The sequence below is a fragment of the Falco cherrug genome, chromosome 1 (genome assembly GCF_023634085.1).
Source record: "Falco cherrug isolate bFalChe1 chromosome 1, bFalChe1.pri, whole genome shotgun sequence".
In the NCBI taxonomy this organism is placed as follows: domain Eukaryota; kingdom Metazoa; phylum Chordata; class Aves; order Falconiformes; family Falconidae; genus Falco; species Falco cherrug.
In genome coordinates this window covers 95870926-95891674 of record NC_073697.1, presented here as the reverse complement: position 1 = coordinate 95891674, position 20749 = coordinate 95870926, and the positions used below count along the sequence as shown (strand labels likewise).

Sequence of the window (20749 nt, the reverse complement as noted above, 5' to 3'; positions counted from 1 at the left end):
GGAGCGCAGGTTTTAAGGAGAAAACACAGACCAGCTTCTGTTTCCCCGTGAGCTGAGCCCTCCCCGCACCAGAACCAGCACCAAATGCGAAGCCTCATTGTCAGAACTTAAATAAAATCCCAATAATCTGCATGTGCCCACAGAGCTCCGAGGGGCCACACATTCCCCGTGTCCGCCAGGTGCCCTGGTGGTCTAGCGGGACAAGATGCCACCAGCAGAGCCACAGAGCTCTTGGTGAGGACCAGGTTGGTGCCAGGGTGTGATTTAAGGGTAAAATCACTGTAAACCTCTTCCCAGCCCACTGGCGGGTTAAATCCTGGTTTCTACACTTCCCACCGAAACAGCACGCTGTTTCACAAGCCCAATCCATTAATCTCAGCCTGAGCCGCTCTGCTCTGGGATAACGGGAGTCAGGACCGTGCGCCTGAGCTGCAGAGGGTGAAGCCCATGGGCTTCCCAAAGCACCAGGGCAGAGCCTGGAGCCCACCCTCAGCACCAGGACCGGGACACCCCCAGCGGCTGCTGTGCCCCCAGGATGGGACGTCGTGGGCTCACAGCGGTTAAATTCCAGTGTATGAGGGACTGAAGCTGCCAGGTGTCACCTGCAGGCAGAGGGAAACAGGGGCAGAAGATGGCCAGAGTGAGGAAGGGCTTGGACTGCATCTTACACAGAAAAAAAGCTTTTTAAACTTGAACACAGATGCCCGTGAAAACAAGAAACTAGAAAGGTGTTTTCTAACACCGCCCCCCGCCGAGGCATAAGCCCCTCTTTTCAACAGAAGCGGGAAGGCTGGATAACCCGACGGCTTGGGAAGAGCTCGACCTCAGGAACTCAGCAGCTCCCTCAAATCCCTGAGGAGAGCACGCTTTGTCCTTTGCAAGCCACAACGTTGAGTGGCATGGTGGCACAGCGCATGGGTAGCTCAGCCCACCCCTAGCACCCCCCACCAGCCCCTCACCCCCCCACAATGCCCCAGCACTTCGGCTGGGGGCGTCCCGGTGCTTTGCAGTGCACGGGGGCCTGATGCTGCTGCACCCTTAAACGTTCTTCCCTAGATCCAGTCCTCATTCCACAATTAATATCATTCAGAGGTTAAATTTGGGTCTAAAGTACATCGTATGCATCAGGGGTATGTGTGCCCAGAACTTCTGCACCCTCCCACTGAGCCCTGAGCACCGCTGGGGAGCGAGGCTGAACACTGCACCCAAAATTAACGTTGTTGTCAGTTGTCAAGCTCCACAGCTTCACTTCACAACACGGGCCCGAAAGCCACAATAGCACTGACACATCCTAAAGCAAGCCAGGGACAATCAAAGATGACCTGTGCTAAAAAATAGCCTTTCCACAGCTAGGTGGGAGGGAGGACTCTGTCCATTTCGAAGAAACTAAAGAGAAACACCCCACTATGTATAGGGTAATGCCCAGACCCATAGATAGCGCATCTTACCGCTCCTTTACAGAGCAACACGGTTCTGTTAGACTTGGGCAACGGCAAAGGGCGCAAGAGGAAGAACAAAGAGATCTTGGGTTGGTCACAACTTCCCTGCTGCCTTCTGCGGAGCCCTTCAGCCCTGCCTGCTGCAGCCCGCCCTTCCAGCGCTGCCAAGCTCGGGGCCAGCAGGGCTGCGGGAGAAGGGCCTCCATTCCACGTGTAAACCAGGTGTTCCTCCAAGTAACATCACAGAAAAGCAATAGGAATGGGCATCTCCTGCTCCTCTCTGTCTACGGATGAAAACCCCCAGCCCCAAGTGGGTGTCAGACACCCTTCCGCACTTTCGCTCACAAGCCGTAGGGTGCTGAGCAGGTTGTCTCCACCCTGCCACGCACCCTGAGCAGCTGCGGGCCCGGGGTACGTGATCCACCCCCGGGGAATGCAGCCAAGCAGACAACGCAGCCCAGAGCAGGCATGTGTGTCACAAAAACGGCATTTGAGGAGAGAAAAAAAACCCAAGTCACCGACGAAAAAGGCATGACATGGTGACAGGCAGGGTGGCTGGCAAGCTACGGTTGCAGAGATGGGTTAATGCATTCCTTTAGGTACGAGTCATGTGAAAACTGGCTCCACATGTGCTCCATTATTCACTTGATCAATAAAAGACAGCAGGTGACTATTTTACAAGGAGGGAGAAACATTACAGAGCTATAAAGAAAACCACAATTGTGATTTAAAGGGTGAAAGTAAATTTGTGAGGAAGCCTCCAACAGGCAATCTCTGACACCTAATACAATGAGCTCATCAAAAGTTACCAAGAGGTTGTTCGATTAATTAGCTTGGGGGGTAGGTAGAGTAGGAAAAGGCTCTTTGATCTGGCAGGGAGATAAATGTAGAAATAAAATCAATGGCTGGGGGCTGCCCAGAAAATGTGTTCTTGTCAAAAAAGCTCTGCTCACTCCAGAAGAGAAGGGGAACTCACGCGCTACGTGGGATGCCAGAACAGAGCCGGTGGTCTCTCTAAGCTGGGCACTGCAAGTCCTCCAGGAGCAGGCTCCACCACACCCCTGACGCTTGGCGCTGCAGCCAGTTCAGGCCAGGCTAGTTAGTGATGCTGAAGAAACCACGTCATCTGACATCTAAAAATCCTGCAGGATTTCCCACAAGGCACGCAGGAGAGAAAGCAGCAGCAGAAGGAACACAGACCAACAGTGCACTGCATCCCGGACAAGGCAGCACGCTGCCCAGAGCCCGCATCACACCTCATCCATTACCCTCGAGGCAACTCGCTGCAGCTGGTGTACACCAAACCTTGCGAACAGCAGCAACAGCAAGTTTACTCAACTTCCCTTCTTTGCTAAGAATTTAGGTTTTTAATTAAAAACTGGAGGAAATCAGTCTTGTCCTTTTAAGTCCACAGTCCCAACAACACCGTACTTTTAAGGCTAACCTCACTTGAGGTACACTCAAGCAGAGAAGTGCACGTCCTCCCACATGCGTGCCACTGGAAACTGCTGCCGCAACACAAGCCCCGGCCCTTCGCCACCCTGGCCCAAGCCAGGACACTCCTCTGGTGAGAGGCTCCTGTATTTAAGGGCAATAGATATGTTAAAACTCCAGGAGCAGATCTAAATCCAACCCTCTTGTTTAAAAACGTGCCTCTGGTGCCTGTAGCTTAGACAAATCCAAACCAAGAATTTGTGGGTTTCCAGAACAATTTATTTATCTAAGTCAGGTCCTCTGATAGCAGTAGTGTATACGTGGTGATAAACCGACACTGAGAAGATTTAACAATTTCTTCATTTAATAAGTGATTTTTCACTACATGGTATTGTACACTGTTATCTGTTCAAAAAAGATTAACAGTTTTTAAAAAACAAGGTTCTGTGAGAGATTTATATAAACCGGCGACAGAGACCAACACCTCTGGCTGGCTTACCAAGCTATGTTCCAGGTTTCTTTGTAGAACAAAGTCTTTAGGCTAAAACACACAAAACTGTCCGGGCAGACCTAGAACCACCGCCGCAACTTCCAGCTTCGACACTGGCTGCCACTGGGTTGATGCCGCCGGAGAACGGTCCCCTTGAGTGACCGTACGGAAACTGTACAAAAATGTGTGTTTACTTTGACTATGAATAAAATAAACAGCACAGCATTTCTACTTGCTATTTCAAGTCAGGACTTCCTTTTATCTCCAAGAGGAAGGCGTCAGTGGAAGGCCCTGCCAACTCAGTATGGTGGGTCGTGTACAAACAGTTTTCTAAGCGAACTTTGGCTTCAGGAAAGAGACACAAACACTTAAAATAATGGCTTTAATTGTCATTTGAAGTATACGGAGGGGGATGTGTCTGAATTAAATATACATCATACCAGTGATGCTGGCGGGGCTGAAGGTTATTTCTAATGCTGACAGCAATAAAACCAACGTGTACATGACAAGACATTAAAGGAAAAGCAATCCCTTTTAAACAAAATTTAACGTAAAAAAAGTTCACAGTGGTTTGTATAAACAGTATGTAATTTCTGACAGTACAAATTTCTACTCTCACAGCACACTAGTGCCCTCTTTAGATCCTAAAGAAGAAAACAAGCATTTACACTACTCATTGTACAGATTCCGAAAGTCAGTTGTACAATTACCCAGAACAACAGGATAAGATGCTGTGGAGTGTACAGCTGTAACACCAACGAAAGGTAAGTTTAAAACTCTTTTCCTGGGAGTGAGAAAAGTCTGTCATTCGCTGTTACAACCAGCAAATGCCATTCATCAAATCAAAAGGAAAACCACAAACACATTATCTATTTTGAGCAAGCTGAACAGTACACATTACAGTTTTAAAAATGGAGGTTATATACTATAATACAAGTCCCAACAAGGCAGCGCCAAAGCGACTATTTCTTTGCTTGTTTTGTGATCATACCCCTGGGAGGCGTTACAGGTCTGCTGGAATTGGGCTTCTTTTTCTCTGCAGGTTTCAAAATCTGAAAAGATAGTTCCGTCATTTAGCAAAAAGTTTTAGCTTTCTTCCAATTAATTCACTAGTGAAGGTATTATACAGGTCATCTGGACGAGTCACCAATGTGCCAAGAAATAAATGTGTTTCCTACTCAGAGCTATGACAGAGCAGCTGATCTGAGCACCCATGCCAGTGGGAGCAGGCTAACAGCTAGTAGCTCTGCTCGGATGATTTAATTCCAGGGTAAACCAGCTCATCTACTCACACCAGCACGGGCTTATCAGATTTTTGAAGACCTGAGCGCACTCACAGAACCCTGTCTGCATACAGTATCTGTAAATACCTGAAACAAGCATTATGGCTTTGTAATAGTCAAGCATCCATTCAAAACAGAGCAAATTTAAAGTATGACTACTCTTAACTAGGAGGTGAAACCTTCAGATACCATACCTGAAAGGAGCACATTAGAGTTTCATCCACACTCATCATGGCACCCGCATTATCAAATTCTCCACAGTAATTTGGGGCAGAAAAGAGAGTTACCAATTGCCTTTTTGCAAAAAACTCGTATCCATCTTCAACAACCTTTAGAGAGGAAGCAGAAACATTAGACTGGACAACTTCTTCCTGCCAAGGTGCAAAGCAGCTTTAACAGAGCCAGCAGCTGAAAAACTGGCTCCATCTAAGGAACAAAAGTTCCAAACTTTTACACCAAAACAGGAAGACCATCGCAGGATCCAGTTCAGCAACAGAGCCCATTAGCAATGAGAAAACCAGGATTCTGCAAGGTTCAAGACAATCTTGTTCTGGAATCAGAGCCACAATTTTTATGTCTTAAGAAAAATAACGGTCATTACATGGCTTGTTGAACATTGGAACAAGCTGTTCAGAGATAGTGTAACCTCAGTCCTTGCAGATGTTTAAGACTTAGCTGGACAAGATCCTCAGCAACTCAGGCTTACACTGGTTTGTCTGGTGTTGAGTACACGTGTGTAGGGTTGAACCAGACAACCACCTCCGGTCCCTCCGAACCTAAATCATTCTATGGTTTACCATACAAAATTGAAATACCTGATGAGCTCTACATATGAGATCCAGGTCATGTTTATGGAGAAACTTAGCAACCACTTCAGCTCCAAATGTGAAGGACACTCCTCTGTCATTTTCACCCCAGCCTAAGACATCCTTGTCAGGGTCAGACCACAAGAGATCACAAAGTAGACCTTGATCTGGTACATCAGTGGGGCGCATAATTCGTCTTATCTGTTCCATTGACTGAAGGTCTGGTGACAAACCTGTTCAAAGTTAAGACATGGGCAGTTCACGTTTTAGCCCAACTTTGCTCTCCAAGACTGAGGTATTAATTAAAGACAAAACAATTTGTATTCAAACTGATTCACCATTGCAATTTTGCATAGTTCAATAGCAATATTAACTGACATTTTTTTAATCCAGCATTTGTTTTAAAGCTTTTGTAACAGAAGACAAGTCACTTTCTAGAAGATTTACTGGAAGCAAGATAAGCAAAGCCATTTCCACATTTTACAGGATTACAAGAATCTCACTAATATTTTGCAAGTGCCTGTTAAAAGAGCTGTTAAGTAAAAGAAGCAATAATACTAGAAATCACAGGGTATGTTTATTTTAACAATCAGGCCTAGCAAAATGAAATACAGTATCAAACAGACTTCATACTATTTTTCACTGATAGGTCTCCTCAGGCAACTGTAATTACTTGCAAGTGATAAAACATTTAAAGTGCAGTTTGTATTTTCTTACTTCGAAAAGTTGCACAAAGCAGGTATCACAGAGTAAGAGAGCCAGTTTCTACAACTGAAACTCCAAACTCCTCATGTTGGATGGGGCTTTGAGCAACCTGATCTAGTGAAAGATGTCCCTGCCCATGGCAGTGGGGGATTCTACTAAGCAATCTTTAAAGGTGCCTTCCAACCCAAACCATTCTATGATTCTATGAAAACATGAATGTTTTCAGAATGTACATAAAACTCCTAGTCATGTAAGCCTCAAAAAAACCTCTACAAGGATTCTGTACACAAAAGGAAAGGCTATTCAATAGGCCTTCTGGTACTGAAGTTACAAAGCTGCCAGCTCAACAGTTCATAGAACTGATAGTCATCAAACTCAACCCTACCTCACAGAGGAACCAAGGCAGAGAAAAATCCCTACAGTTTTGAAGCCTCAGCAACATAAACATGAAATTGCCCTGACAGATACTAGAGTATTACAGTTTCTCAGATATCAACTAAGGAACTGTTACTTACCTCCGTGACAGCAGAATATTTTCTCGTCCACAATAGCTGCGATTGGTAAACAGTTAAAACAGTCTGTGAAGGTTTTCCACAGCTTAATATTGTATCTTCTCTTACCTAGAAGACATTTTGGAGAAAAAACAATCAATATGCTTTTCTAACACAACTATAACCAAGCTAACACGGCTGCCTTAAGTCTGCTAAGTCTTGCAAAAAGTTAGCATTAAAGCCTAGATACAGTTTATCTTCTATGATACCCACTGACATACTTTATTGCCTCTAACAAAGTCGCAAAGGTCTCTTCCAGTGTTGCAGAGTACTCTGAGGTGGCTCTGAGGACAGCACAGGTCTGTTCAACAGAATGATATTCCACTGTTGGCAGCCAGACTCTCCAGTCTCAACTTTACTTTGGAAAATTACCTCTTGGAGAAGTTGATCCATTTCAGAAAATCTTGCCATTTGCTGTTGTCTTCAGGGGAAGACAGCAATTCTTAGAAAGCATATTTTCTGTGAAGTTCTGCTAGTGCTTTACCACATAAAGTCTCTCTAGGCAAAGAAACAGGACTGAAAAATGAAAGCGCTGCAGTTTTACTTTCAAAGGGACTCTCCCAACAGATATGAACCTTGAACATTTGTGATATATGACTAAACCTGTGATTAATCTCCAAGGAGTCAACTCTGAAATACCACACATCTTTGTTTCCTCATTGAAGGGGAACAAGACATGGAGAGTACATCTTGTAAGCTACAAGCCAAGTATGTCCCACAACACAAGTTGTGGGAATGCTTCAGAGCACAAATTAACAGTTTAATAAATCCCGATAATGTAGAAGAGATTAAGTCACATCCTTTGAAACATGAACATACACTTCCACTTCACAGCAAAATTACTTGCTCTGTTAGTGTAAGGTCTACATATAGTCTGTCATAACAGACCTTAACGCACTCCACAGTGACTGAGCGGACACATTAACTACCTACTAACACTGTGTTTGTTCTAAAGACATGCTCATGGTGCCACATGAATACACGCACATTTCTTCATTAAAAGGCTGATGCACTGGTTCAAGTAACAACTTCTGCAGCTGAAGCCACCTACTGAAAGAACAAGTATCTGGTGCTCAACCCAAGCACACATCACATGAAGGCTTCACACACTTTGCCCCATTTGTGAAAGGAAGTTTCTGCCAAAGTAACAGCACACAATACAGCAGGACTGCACCCAGAGAAGGGCAAAGTTGGTTTTTTTGGTTTTGTTTTTTTTTTTTAAATTACAGAGTTACAGGTCTTAATATGAAGTAGGCTGGAAGCACTGTAACATAACCACAGTAAAGACCAGCCCATTCACCAAGTTCAGTTACAACAGAGGTGAACTTCTGTAAAGCACATCAAGTAAAATCTCCTATGAGATGACCTTATCTTAAGAACTTCAACAACAGGAACCAGTGAGAACTGTTAGTTAACACAGCAGCCAATAAACAAAACTACCCACTTACATGCTGCTTTGTACTGTGAGGATCAGACTCCAACAGGATCAGGGAAGGGACACGTTTCCCTTCCTAAAATAGGCCAAGGGCCCCCTGAAGTGCACAAAGGGAACTGTGAGGGAAGAATCCCCTAACACTGCAACACTAGCACCTCCTACAATGCTTTCCCAGGCCAAATATGCACACATCTGTATTACTTACATTCATCATAAAACCCATAAATTCTGTTGATGCTGGCACACTCATGGTTCCCTCTGAGAAGGAAAAAATTCTCTGGGTATTTAATTTTGTAGGCCAATAGAAGACATATAGTTTCTAAAGACTGCTTTCCTCTGTCAACATAATCACCAAGGAACAGGTAGTTGCTTTCTGGTGGAAAACCTCCATATTCAAAGAGTCGAAGCAAGTCATAGTACTGTCCGTGGATGTCACCTGTAAAGAGTAGTCAGAAACAACATGTAAGTGACCCTTTGCTACATTCTTTGATTGATGTGAGAGAAAAAACAAATGAATGATGCTTCAGAAAGTAAGAGACTTGTTAGATACTGCCTACAACATACTTAAAAATTAGTTCATGTATATAAAATTATCACATTCTCAAGTTTGATGTCTATGTAAAGCAACGGTTAACTGCACTAATATGAAAGTATGTAGCTACTTAAAAATACTGACACATGTAAAACAAAACCAAGATGCCAAGAAACCAACTGCATATTCAAATGAAAATCTGACATCCAGTTAAATCCTTTACTTGACTAGTGGCTCTGAGATCAGGAACCTTTACCTCATTCTTCAAATTTCCACACAGCATTAGTAATACTGACGGAAAACTGGCCACTTGGGGAACGTGCTCTCCTTTGTACCAGCTGCGGTGTTTTCTTGAAACACTCAGTAATTCAAATTCTAGCAGTAGTCGTATTGAAAATGAAGTTGGTATTTCTGCCCTAGGTTTAAATCATGGTTTTGTTTCTGACAAGCAGAACACTGCATCATGATTTTAGACTACCAATGTTATAAATATTGAACAAGGTACTTCAATTTGAAGTAAATCCTCAGTGTTAGAGGAGGATAAAATACTGTTTGCTGGAAGCTTTTAGAAGTGCATTTATTGAGGCTTTTATTTTGACAAAACTAGACATGTACACGTGTGCAAAATGAGCATCACTGCATACAAGTACGGTGAAACCAAACTAGAGAGCAATTCCAAGAAACTGGGGAGAAATTTAAGTTTCCAGCAGGATTATTTTAAAATACTGTCAAACCACTGTTCAACTCTGAACAGCAGCTACAATAAACTACTGTAGTTCTCCTTTGTTTCCTGTTGTTCACAGTCATGACTGGCCCAAATATTTCACTGATTCAAAAATTCCTTTCCAAAACTTTGTATGAATCACCTCCCCGAGACAGCTAACAAAACTAGGCCAGTTACTTTTTGGGTTTGCATAATTTTGGTCCCCACTTCAATTCCTACATTTGTTACCTCCTCCCAGTCCTCTGCCCTAAGCATCCAGCAAGGTTTTATTTTTCCTTTTGCTACAATAATTTATTAGTTCCACTCTTAATAAGTGAAAGCAGCATCTGGCATTTGTTCTCTGCTTAAGGTCTGCATTTATCTGACACCCACCCTTAGAGCATTCAAATCAAAATCACAGTACTCACCGCATATTTTCAGTGGAGCTTCAAGTTCTAGTAGAATAGGCTGACTCAGAAAGATTTCCCTGGATTTTAAGCACAGTCCTCTAATTTCATTTTCCTGCAGTTGGACATTTTTGCCTGGTTTTGATCCTCGCACTGTCAGAAGGAGCCAGAAGTCAGTTACCAAAATCAACAATATCCCTGGTGTTCTTTTAAGAGCCTGACTAAATGCCAGTTTAATACAGAATGAGAAGATAACAGGGTAGTATCAGTCTGCTGAGGTAAAACTGCACTGCTGTTACCAGAGAAAGGGTGGCATGTTCTGTTTCAGTTGTATGTTACTTTCATTTAACAGAAGTCATGGCTTAACACTTCCCCCATTAAATGTCACATTTAAAATAGCATCCATTTAGTTCTATTTAGTTATAAAACCCATCTTGGACAATGTGACTGGATTTTTTTGATTTTTTTTTTTTAAATGAAGCAGCTCTACACTTGTTCTCTGGAAAGCTGTCTGAACTTGAGAAAAGGAAGTCCCCCATTTAATCATCAATATCATAGCTCAAACATGTCGGCTTCCCTAAACTATCACATAACCTTGCCCGACAGATTATCTAAAACAAGACTACAGTCCCAATAAATACTGTGCTGCCCCCCATCCTACACTGCAGTTCGCACACATGGAAGAAAAATAAGCCTATGATTGGCAGGTCAGAACTATACGTAAGGAAACATTTTTGGATCACAACAAAACAGCTCTGATCATTGCCTCTGAGCATAGCAAAAACAAGCTAGTAAGAGAGCTACACCTCCCAGTCTCAGACCATTTCCCTGCCCCACCATCACCACTTCAATCTCCCCCACTGCAACAACTCACAGTAATGGGTTCCGTTAAACATCCATCAAAGTTTTCTTTCCCAGCCTGGACAAGGACACCAGCTTGGCTTGAACAAGTTCCTACAGCTACCAGCACAGCTTTCCCTCCACTTATCTATCACTTTCCGATTTATGTTGTCCAGAAATACAAAGCACATTTCTATAGCAGCAATGCTGTAACTATGACTAAATTGCATGCAACAGCATTTAACAGGGTTAGAATAAGACTAAATTAAAAATTGTGACTATGCCATTATTGGTGAGGCTTATTATATTTTTATTTGGTGTCAAAACCAGTGACAACATGCAGCCATCTACAACATAACCCATTGGTTAGCCATATCAAAGCCTCAGAACTTTAGCCTCAGATACCTGGAAACACTCTGGCAACACCTCCAGAAACAGAATCACTACACCGGTAGTTGCCTAGTTAGGTAACTTACTGTATACAACTCATATGGCACTGAGACTTAAGAATCTATACTCTTACCCACAACGGCTTGATCTTTAGTTTCAAAAAAGCAAGCAACAAGCCCCAAATGCTTTCAAATACAAGAACCTTCCTGAATTCCTAAAGAACCTTTTAGATACCATTTCAGTCTAATTCCCTTGACACTGTTTAACCTTAGAGTGAGAAATGTGGAAGCCACCAATGACTCAAATCTCTGTACTGTCACTGTGGGACTTATATGAAATCAAGTGAGAACTGCAGTAGGAAAGGCTGGGGGTGGGTCGGACAGGGGGAATCCTTTGGGAAGGGAAGAAAAAGGTTGTGTTCCAAAGGGATTACAATTTCTCGTTAGTACAGAAGACTCCTACTTTTGTGCAAGCTTCTGATCCAAGAGTGGGAAACACTGTTCAGTTACAGCGAATCTGATCTAGACCAAGAATAAAACAATGATTGGGTAACATCCATCCACAAAATCAAGTGACACTGGATGCAATTTCTGCCAGCACTTACAGTGTCACTACCAAAACAATTCTACCCTGCACACTGACTCCCAGAGACCCTAGCCATGGCAGCACAGGCTGCCCAACAAAATAATTGACAATATCCTAAACCACACAACCTTTCCTCAAACAAGCTTCAAAATTAAACTTCAGTTCAAATTACAATGTATACTGACTGTGACATTAAGTTAATGGTAGGTCAAAAGTCATGGCTTTAACAATGTTATCTTTCAAACAGTACATGCTCCTTTATTATTCACTGCCTACGTATTATTACTCAAGACTGACATTACATGGCAACACTGGAAATACCACTAAACTTCATGTCTTCCATTAAAATATTCGAAGTAATGAAGCATATAAACGAAAGTTAAATCTTTGTCACAGCAGTTTATCATGCATGAGGCTTTTCATCCACACAGTAATTTTTTCATCCATACAGTAATTTTCCAAACGCTCCTGAGCAATGAGCAAGTTACTCGAAATACCAAATACCCCAAAGCAATAAAGAACAGCAACTTATAGAATAAAGCTATCAGCTGGCTGAATTATAAATGTTAAATTTTCCCTTACTCTTAAATTTTACAATTCACCTTTGTTTTTGAGATAATATATTTGTATTTAGTTTTCTGAGAAGCCAAAAATCTAACCTTCCACGATTTGGTCTTGTTAGAAATTGCTAAAACCAAACCCAGTATCTTGCATCCATAAATTAAAAAGTATTAAATATTATACAGCCTATGTAATGCACTGAGTCACTAAAGCTCATGAATAAAGCATGAGCATTCATTTTTGCTGAAGATTAAATTAAAATCTGAAAACTGACTGTTTCATATACAAGCTTCCTATGTTTCTCCAATGTATTTTCATTGAACCAGTATAATCTCCATGCAGTTTTAGTCATCCGCTTGTAGAAAAAACAGATGAAAGTGCTTTGGTGCTCACAAACTCACTTGCACAGACACCAGAAGGATGAAGGAACAGGACAATTTGATTCAATTCCATGGCACGCTGCTGGCCAACGACATTTTGACTACTTTCGTCCAACATGGAATGAGCACAGAATAAATGGGTGTGTCTGGAGTCTTCTAACACTGACCTATATATCCTGAAAAGCTAGAAATATTATTTTTAGCTTAAGAAGAATCAATATGCAGAAGTGCATGTTGGTTTGAGAAATCTGTGTTTTTAGTGCAAGGATTTTCTCATCCATGATGAAAGAGCTGGCAAGGAAACACAAGATGTTCAGTCTGAATGACTTCTTAAAAGGTTTCTCCGAGTCTTCAAGTTACTTAGGCCCACTAAGAAAGGCAAAAATAATCTACTTTGAAAAATATGTTGTGTCTACAGTTTTTCCCTGCTTTGGGCCAAACCAAGGCAGCCTGTAGATACCAGACAGTATAATATTAATTGGCAGCATGGTCTTCCAAAGAGGGTCCTCCGTGGAGAGTCGGCCAAGTCACGACAATCACACCAATATCAATATGGCTACATGCCGTGCTCACTTTATTAAACAGGTCATATTTATAACTTAAACCAACCGCTCACCCGACTTTACACACAGGTGATCGGATAAAAGTCTCTGGGCCATGTGGGGGTCCGTGTCGCTGATTGGTGGGCATGCTGCAGGCGCCTGATCAGAGTGTGCCGATGAGAGTGTGTTGATTTCGTGGTTCCCAGGACTTGCTCTGCACCTGGTTTCTTGTTTGTGCATAGCTTATTTCCTTCTCCCACTGCTTGTTCCCAGGACAATTTAAAGATGCTTTGCAGCTTCAACTAACAGGCCTGGGTTGTCCAACCCGGACAATGGTAACATATGTGCTCAGTCCTTTAAAAATCCCTCTACAGTCTTAAAAGTCAAGAGAGCAGCCCGATAGCACTGTACATGCCCATTTGTTCTTTCAATGTGTAAAGAACATAACCTCTCTCAGAAATGACAGCCTGAAACTGACAGTGGAACAAGCTAAAGATTAACCAGCTGAGGAAAAATATAATTTGAAATGGGCAGACTTTTATTTGTGTTTTGCCTCAACATACTGCTGCACTATTTTCAGACAGTAATATATTCCCACCCTTTTTAACACAGAGATACTCCCATTCTTAAATAATTTTTTGAGAGCCTGAATTTCAATGTCCAGTCTGGGCAGTCTTCTAACAAGGAAAATCATCTCCACTGTACAAGCATGAGAAGTTTTGGAAAAATTAAGTTCTCCACTGGATGGGCACGAGTACAGCAACAGTACTCCCTCCCTGGAGCCCGGATTATCTCTGCAGAGGTACTGACGTGAAAACATGTTGCAACTATGAAAATTAACATTGCTTTCCAAGACAAGGAGGAGAACTGCTGGAAAGCAACAACAGATACCAAGTCTAAACCGAAAGTGTATTATTAACAGAGGTGAGTGCAGTATGACAGCCGCCCAGCAGAGGGGGAAAAGGAAGTAAAAGGAAGGAGAGCAAGAACTTAACCTGTCATTTTGGTCAAGAAAACAGAGCTACTACAAGGCATAGCTGCAGCAGCCAGGAGTTAAAGCACTGCTTGGCATCTAGGATAATTTCTATACATTCCTCTGTGAAGGATAAACGGGTCAAGAACTGTGGGGTCAAGAACATACAACAGTCAGAAGACCACACGCATATAGACTACAACAGACTTCTACACCGCATCCCATCACCTGCGTTTTCCAATATTCAGTTTGATGCCAAACAATCCTTTACCAAAGGCAAATGCTACTGCAAAACTGAGTATATTCCTCATTCAAGGCTAATATGAAAGGGACAGATACTTCAGAAAGCATTCAGAAATTGCAGAAAATCCAAACTACTAGAAATTTCAGTGATCCAAACATCTCATTTTCCTTCAGTGCTACATTAAAAGAAGCAGTTGAAATGGTGTCAACTGAAGCGCTAGAATCAAGTTCTCATACAGAAAATGTTTTAAAGAAAATAGGCTGTCAGCAGGTCAGTTCATGTTTTGGCTTATTAAACAGGTCTCTCAGTTTTACCGTATTTTACATTAAGATGTTCACAATCCTAGAGACATGTCCAAAAATACTGCAGGTTGTTTTTAGTCTTGTTTTTAGCAGTTCCTGACAACAGTTTCACATTCAGTTTTGCACCACAGACACAAAGGGAATAAATAACTTGAAAGTGGTTGATGTAAAAAAGGTTTTACTTTACTGCAGGCACTACCAACTTTGATCAGATCATTTCAAATTCAAAATTGAAACTGAAAAGCAACTGCTCAGTGCCTGAGCCTCTAAAAACAAAAAGTTCTAGTCTACTTTTAGTACGACAAAAGTTCACAACAGCATTACCAAAGAGAAGATTCTGCATGACTGCAAAACTGGAATGAAAAAATTTCATCTTTTAACATGCTTCCACACTGGACAGAGCTATTAGCAACATGTACTCTTGCCGATCACAAATACTCAGACATGACAAATTCCTCCACTTTGCTGACTGAGCAAACACAGAATTTAACTGACTTATCTGAATCCATGGCAGTGATAGGGATCTAGTCCTTGCCTTCCAAATGCAGAGGTATTTCCCATTATTAGAACCACAGCAGAAAACAATTAACATTAAGCTACACAAACTATGGAAAATTAATAGTTTGAGGTCAAAAAGTGCTTCTTGTCTATTAGAAGCTTTGTCATACCATCCCAACTCATCAAGGGAAATCTGACATTTCAGATTAACATCTGTGAGAATCAGACAAGACGCTTAGCACAGTACATGCAGCTAAACAGCAAGCAAACCTTTAGACCCAATTGGTGCTGTATTTAGCAGAAAGGTGAAAAAAATAAAATCAGAGAACTGCACTTGTAAGAAACTGTCTTCTCTGTTGTCAGCAAAAGTTTATTCACACTCTAGCTCAACTATTTTTAATAATGGAATGACCCCCTTTCCCCATTCAAAGCAAATTAGAAAGAATATTTCTTTGACAGCTATACAACAGGCTTTACTGGGAATAGAAATCTGTGGGTGTATAAACAGAAAAGTCTGGAGGATTTACAGTATTTTTGCCGATTTTTGTGCACAAAGCAGGATTTCAGCTTTAAGAATGGCTACCACCATACTAGCCTCACAAGGCTTTAGCCGAAGCAGCTTTCATTCATTACTTAGCTTCTTCCTTAATAGCATCTGCAGAGGCTGCAGCACAAAAAAGATTTTCAGAAACTTCTTTCAACTTGGGTTCCACTTTCGTATGTTGAAATTGCATTATTTCACTCTGCCATTTATTGTTACCATAAGATTAATACATTTCAATCTTGTTTTCTAGATGTTACTATGGGCTCTATTGTCAAACTAGACCCTACCTATCTGTGAAAAGCTGCCAACACACTAGATGAAGGAAACTGATAAGGGGCTCAAGTAATGGGAACGTCATCTGACATGACACAGAAACAAAGTCATGCTCACAGGTAGGGAATCCTGGAATTTGTCACTCATTCTTCACCTGGACCCGAGCAAGAATTCTGCCATCTCCTGGAACTCTATCCATGACCATACAGATGCCACCGATTTTTCATCTTACAGGGATCTTTTCTATTACTTTCTTGTCTACGGGCAGTATTGACTTAGCAGACACGCAATGGCAAAAGCTCAGAACCACAAAGTTACTTACTACAGTACTCCTCCTAGAAGGAAAGTAATTCATTCCCATGTTTGCCCCTTCTTATTCCTCAATAAAATTAGTTCCATAAATATTTGAGCCTTTATCGACTATTAAGAACATTCAGGACATTTCAATACTCAGTGCAGGATATTGTCATTTACTATACTTTAGAAGCCCTACTCTTATGAAAATTATTGTTAGTACAGTTATTAAAAGTGACAAAATTAGACAACCTGTACCCATGAAATTGTTCCTAGCAGAACACAACCCTCATTAGTAAAGAAGTAAAAATATAAATTCAATTACAGCAAAAAAAGATCAGTATGTTCAGTGTTCTCATTGAACAGTCTTCCAAGGTTCAGAATAATGTTACTGAAAAATGGTTTTTGTGATATTTCAATGCCAAATGGCTCTGTACTATAAGCCTCTGGCACAAGACTGACTCTTCAAATAGTTACCTTAGAATGAGAAGGTGAATATATACTTCCAGATCTTTAAATAACAAACTAATGATTTCAGCTAACTAGTCTAATGTGGGTTAGTAAAACGAACTATTTGGGGGAAAGTAACAATAAGACCATTTGGTCAGAGAAATCAGGATAGACAGCAAGTAAAAGCCCCTCATAAATACATTATTAATACCCTATATTAAGAACAAAAGTGAGAGTAATTTATTATTTACCCTTCACTTTATCTCGACCATTAGATTAGATTCACTACTGGCATAGCTCTCTTGGTCTATTCCAACAGTGTAATGCTAAGGCATATTACAAAACACAAATACCGGCTTAACTGTATTTTCTCTCTGATTTGAATTATTTGATCAAGCATCTCCTTAACACTCAGGTTTGTTATCTTTAAAAAGGAACGGATAAAGCCCCTGTTCATATCCTTTGCATTTTAGTAGTAAAATCACCTAAAGTTTAGCTGTTACAAAAATATGTTAAGTATACAGTTGAAAGACAGCTGCAATGAAATACCAAATTGTTCTAAAAATTAAAGCTTGCACAAGGATTTGGGCAACTCAGTTTGTTAGTAAGCTGATTATTAAAACAGATTTTGCAGTGTTTTCATGCTTGAGCATGATTTTTAATCTGTGTGCAACCCTGTCTGAAAAGGATCACTTGAAACAGAGTTCTGGCACAGGCACATCAGACTTCATATAAGTAACATTATGTGCTTGTTCTAGCAGAACCACACTGAAAAAAGAATTTATTGTTTGCTCCAAATCTATATAGTATGTGAATCCTCACACATACTTCAGCTTTTTTTCCCCCTCCATTTAATACTATGCAGATCTCCACCTTGGAAGTTCAGGCCTGTCACCAATCTAGCCGGACCTTAGTAATTTCAGGGTAAAGAAGAATCAAATTTTAAACAACCTAAGAGAATGGCATTTACACAGTAATTCACACAATTTAGCACTATAATTTGATAAAATGCAGTATCATTTTGCCTCTTCCGGGGGAAAAAAGTATACAAATGACAGACTGCCACAAAGGTCAATCATTACTCTGTCTGGCAAAGATGTTTGCAACAAATATTTAATAAACAACAAAACCAGCACTAGCATAGGTTACTAACACTGGTAATTGTTTTAAATATTGAAAGACAATCATTGCCTGAAGGAATCCAAAATCCCAGCTGAAATGTCAATAAAGGAAAAAGATTAATTTCAGTGCTGGCAGCTGATGCAACCTCAGGTAACATCTTTAGTTGCGTGAACTGTCTTCTTAAAAGATCTTGTCAGTAAACCTTCCAAAGCCCAATTTACAAACTCTCCTTCAAATGTTTTATACTGATATAAGCTGGGTATGAACATAACATATTGACATAGTACATCTTACTAGTTTTTGAAACTTAAACAAGAGAAATAATTCAACATCATTCAGGTCTCTTTCTAGGATTATCTTATTCCATGTTTTTGATATTAAGAACTTACACTTGGAGAAAACTGCGTTAGTAACACTGGGGGAAATCAACTAAGAATTGTAACTAATACTTGCAGTAAAACTGATCATGTATTATTAACATGTCACCAAACATAAGACATACAAGACCTGACACCTGCAAACTGCACTACTGGAGTTTCAGGAAAATCCTGGTCTGAATTTATAAAGTAAAAACTTTAAATGATTTAAACCAGAACAGCTCAAATTGGTAACAGACAAAACCAAAAACAGAGAAAAAACCCTATTTAATTTTACTTACTATAGTTCAACAATCCTGTAACGCAGCTAAAGGATTTGTAACTCCAAATAATTTCTAAAGTAGCACAATAGTTCCTCTGCCTGATCTTCTGCTATCCAAACCATTACACAAGCAAAATATTTTAAGGGTGCAATACAGCTGAAAGACGTTTCTTCACCATTTGCCTCAGCAACATCTCAGATGACTTCGTGCCAAATAGAAAAGTTTAATCCCTGACCAAGCTCTTCAAGCGCAAGTCCAGATAAGGCGCCTGCCCTGACATACATGAAATGAAGCTGGATCAAGCTAGCTTCGTTTCTGAATAATTATTATTTTCCCTGATGCCTGGAAGAAAATGTATCATTAGCTACTTCTCAGCCTTTTGCCCTAAGAAAGATTAGTCCAAAATCCTAGTCCGGTGCTGACCCGTGCAACTGAAGGGATGATGCTGAAGGTAGCCCCTGCAACTTCTAGGTTTTCCTTTGATTTATAAACTCTCAAGCAACTCTTTTCAACCCAAAGCACTGACAACACAAGAAAATAAGCTCTTCCACAGACCGTCTGAAAGGCCGAAACCCGACCCTCTACTCACACCTAAAAAGTCACCATATGCTACGAATGATGAGCCAAAGTCCTATGGTAGCATTAATGCAAACAGCTAATCAAAGCTAAACCCACGATATCCTCAAGTCTCCTCCCGACTTTCTGAAAAGCTGCCTCAACAGACCCTTTAAACACGCTAGGTCTTATTTCCAGAGCCCCACGACTACTCAGCCAAGCACAGAGCCCTCGTACATGTGCGGAAGCTAAGAGAAAACTCCAGGTTTTTTTTAAACAGTGCCCTACGTAAACACTCCTAAATGAAGCACCTCCTTAGAGCTGCAGGGGAGGAGGAGGGCAGGCGGCTGGTCCAAACACTGCACTGGGCGCACAGAGGGGACCGGAGGGCACAAACAGCTCGGAAACACAAGGGCTGAAGGAAAAGTTCGGACTGACAGGCACAGCCGCCCGGGGCGGCGGCGGAGGCGAGCCCCGGCGAGACAAAGCGCCTCGGCGCCCCTCCATTTTGCCCCCCCGACCTCACCGGGCAGGCAGGACGCCGTGCATCACCCGCGGCGGCGGCTGAGGCGGGACCCCGAGGCGCCGCACCGGCGGGCTCCCGGGCACCGGCTCGGCCGCCCCCCGCCCCCCTCCCACCATGGCCCCCCGCCCCGTGCCGTCCCCGACCCTCACCCTCCAGCAGCCGTTGGATGATGCTGTCGATGTTGAGCTTGTCTATATCCGCCATCGCCTCTCAGCGGCAAGGCGGACCCCTCCCCGAGGCTCCCCCTCCCTCCGCTCGCTGCTTGGCCGGCACGTCTCCCCTTGTTCTGGCTCGTTTCTCCCCTTCCTCCTCTCCTCCCCGCTCTCCTTCTTCCCTCTCGCTCTTCCCCCTCGGCTCCCCCGCTCGACCGCTGCTCTCGGCAGAGACCCAGCCCTGAACAAAATGGCCGCCGTCTCCTCAGCGAGCTCGGCCGGCGCACGGATACTGCGAGGGGGAGGCGGCTCACCGGGAACCCTTTACAGGCCGGGCGGGAAGCGCGGGGCGGGAAGCGACTCGCAGACGTGCTGCTCTCGCGGAATCCTTCCGCTCACGGGAGGTGAAATAGTGCGGCACTGCCGCCACACGGTACCGGGGCGGTCACAGGGTTCGGCCCGGCCTGGCGAAGCGCGACCGTGAGCAGGGCCAGAAGGGCGTTTGGCGTCTGCTGACGGCGGGGGTCGGCGGCTGGGGTCGGCCTTCTGTCAGTACAGCCTCCTCCGGGCACCCGCACGGAGGCTGAGCTGTGAGGCGACGGCAGCTTGGCAGGAGGCCGCGGGCGTGAGGGGTGCGCTCCCTCTCTGGGGATCCACCGCTTCCCCAGCCCTAGAATAGGGCCAACAGCACCAAAATTACACCTGTGGCCGCCATCTGCCTCACGGGTGCTGCGGCCTGAGGAGCCATGGCCTGCGGGGTGAGTGGTGGGACCTGGGAAGGCAGTGGCGGCCCCTTCCTGCTCCCTGCGAGCCCTTGGCCTGGTTGACCTGTGGCCTGGCTCGCAGGGTGCCCGCTGCTGGGTGCCCGTGGCCAGCTCGCAGGGTGAGCCCGGTGGCCAGCTCGCAGGGTGAGCCCGGTGGCCCGGCTCGGAAGGTGAGCCCGGTGGCCAGCTCGGAAGGTGAGCCCGGTGGCCAGCTCGGAAGGTGAGCCTGGTGGCCCGGCTCGGAAGGTGAGCCCGTGGCCAGCTCGGAAGGTGAGCTCGTGGCCAGCTCGCAGGGTGAGCCCGTGGCCAGCTCGCCTCGGGGCCACAAG

General features: G+C 43.2%; 1 protein-coding gene across 1 annotated transcript; it reads right to left on the bottom strand.

The window, feature by feature from the left end:
* Positions 1-3219: 3219 nt before the first annotated feature.
* PPP1CC (protein phosphatase 1 catalytic subunit gamma) lies at positions 3220-19944 on the bottom strand. The gene is made up of 7 exons (XM_055716085.1): positions 19654-19944; positions 9807-9938; positions 8349-8579; positions 6673-6777; positions 5462-5685; positions 4841-4975; positions 3220-4415 (listed from the first exon to the last, which is right to left on the bottom strand). Exons 1-7 carry the CDS (start codon positions 19706-19708, stop codon positions 4326-4328), a joined length of 972 nt encoding a protein of 323 aa, XP_055572060.1. The 5' UTR covers positions 19709-19944; the 3' UTR covers positions 3220-4325.
* Between the last annotated feature and the right edge of the window lie 805 nt (positions 19945-20749).

Excerpts from the sequence above, each read along its gene's own strand:
- PPP1CC (XM_055716085.1), bottom strand. The coding sequence starts at position 19,708 with ATGGCGGATATAGACAAGCTCAACATCGACAGCATCATCCAACGGCTG. Across the intron at positions 8,580-9,806 it reads AGCTCCACTGAAAATATGCG|GTGACATCCACGGACAGTAC; the intron begins GTGAGTACTGTG and ends TACTCTTTACAG. Across the intron at positions 6,778-8,348 it reads TTATGGGTTTTATGATGAAT|GTAAGAGAAGATACAATATT; the intron begins GTAAGTAATACA and ends AATGTCTTCTAG.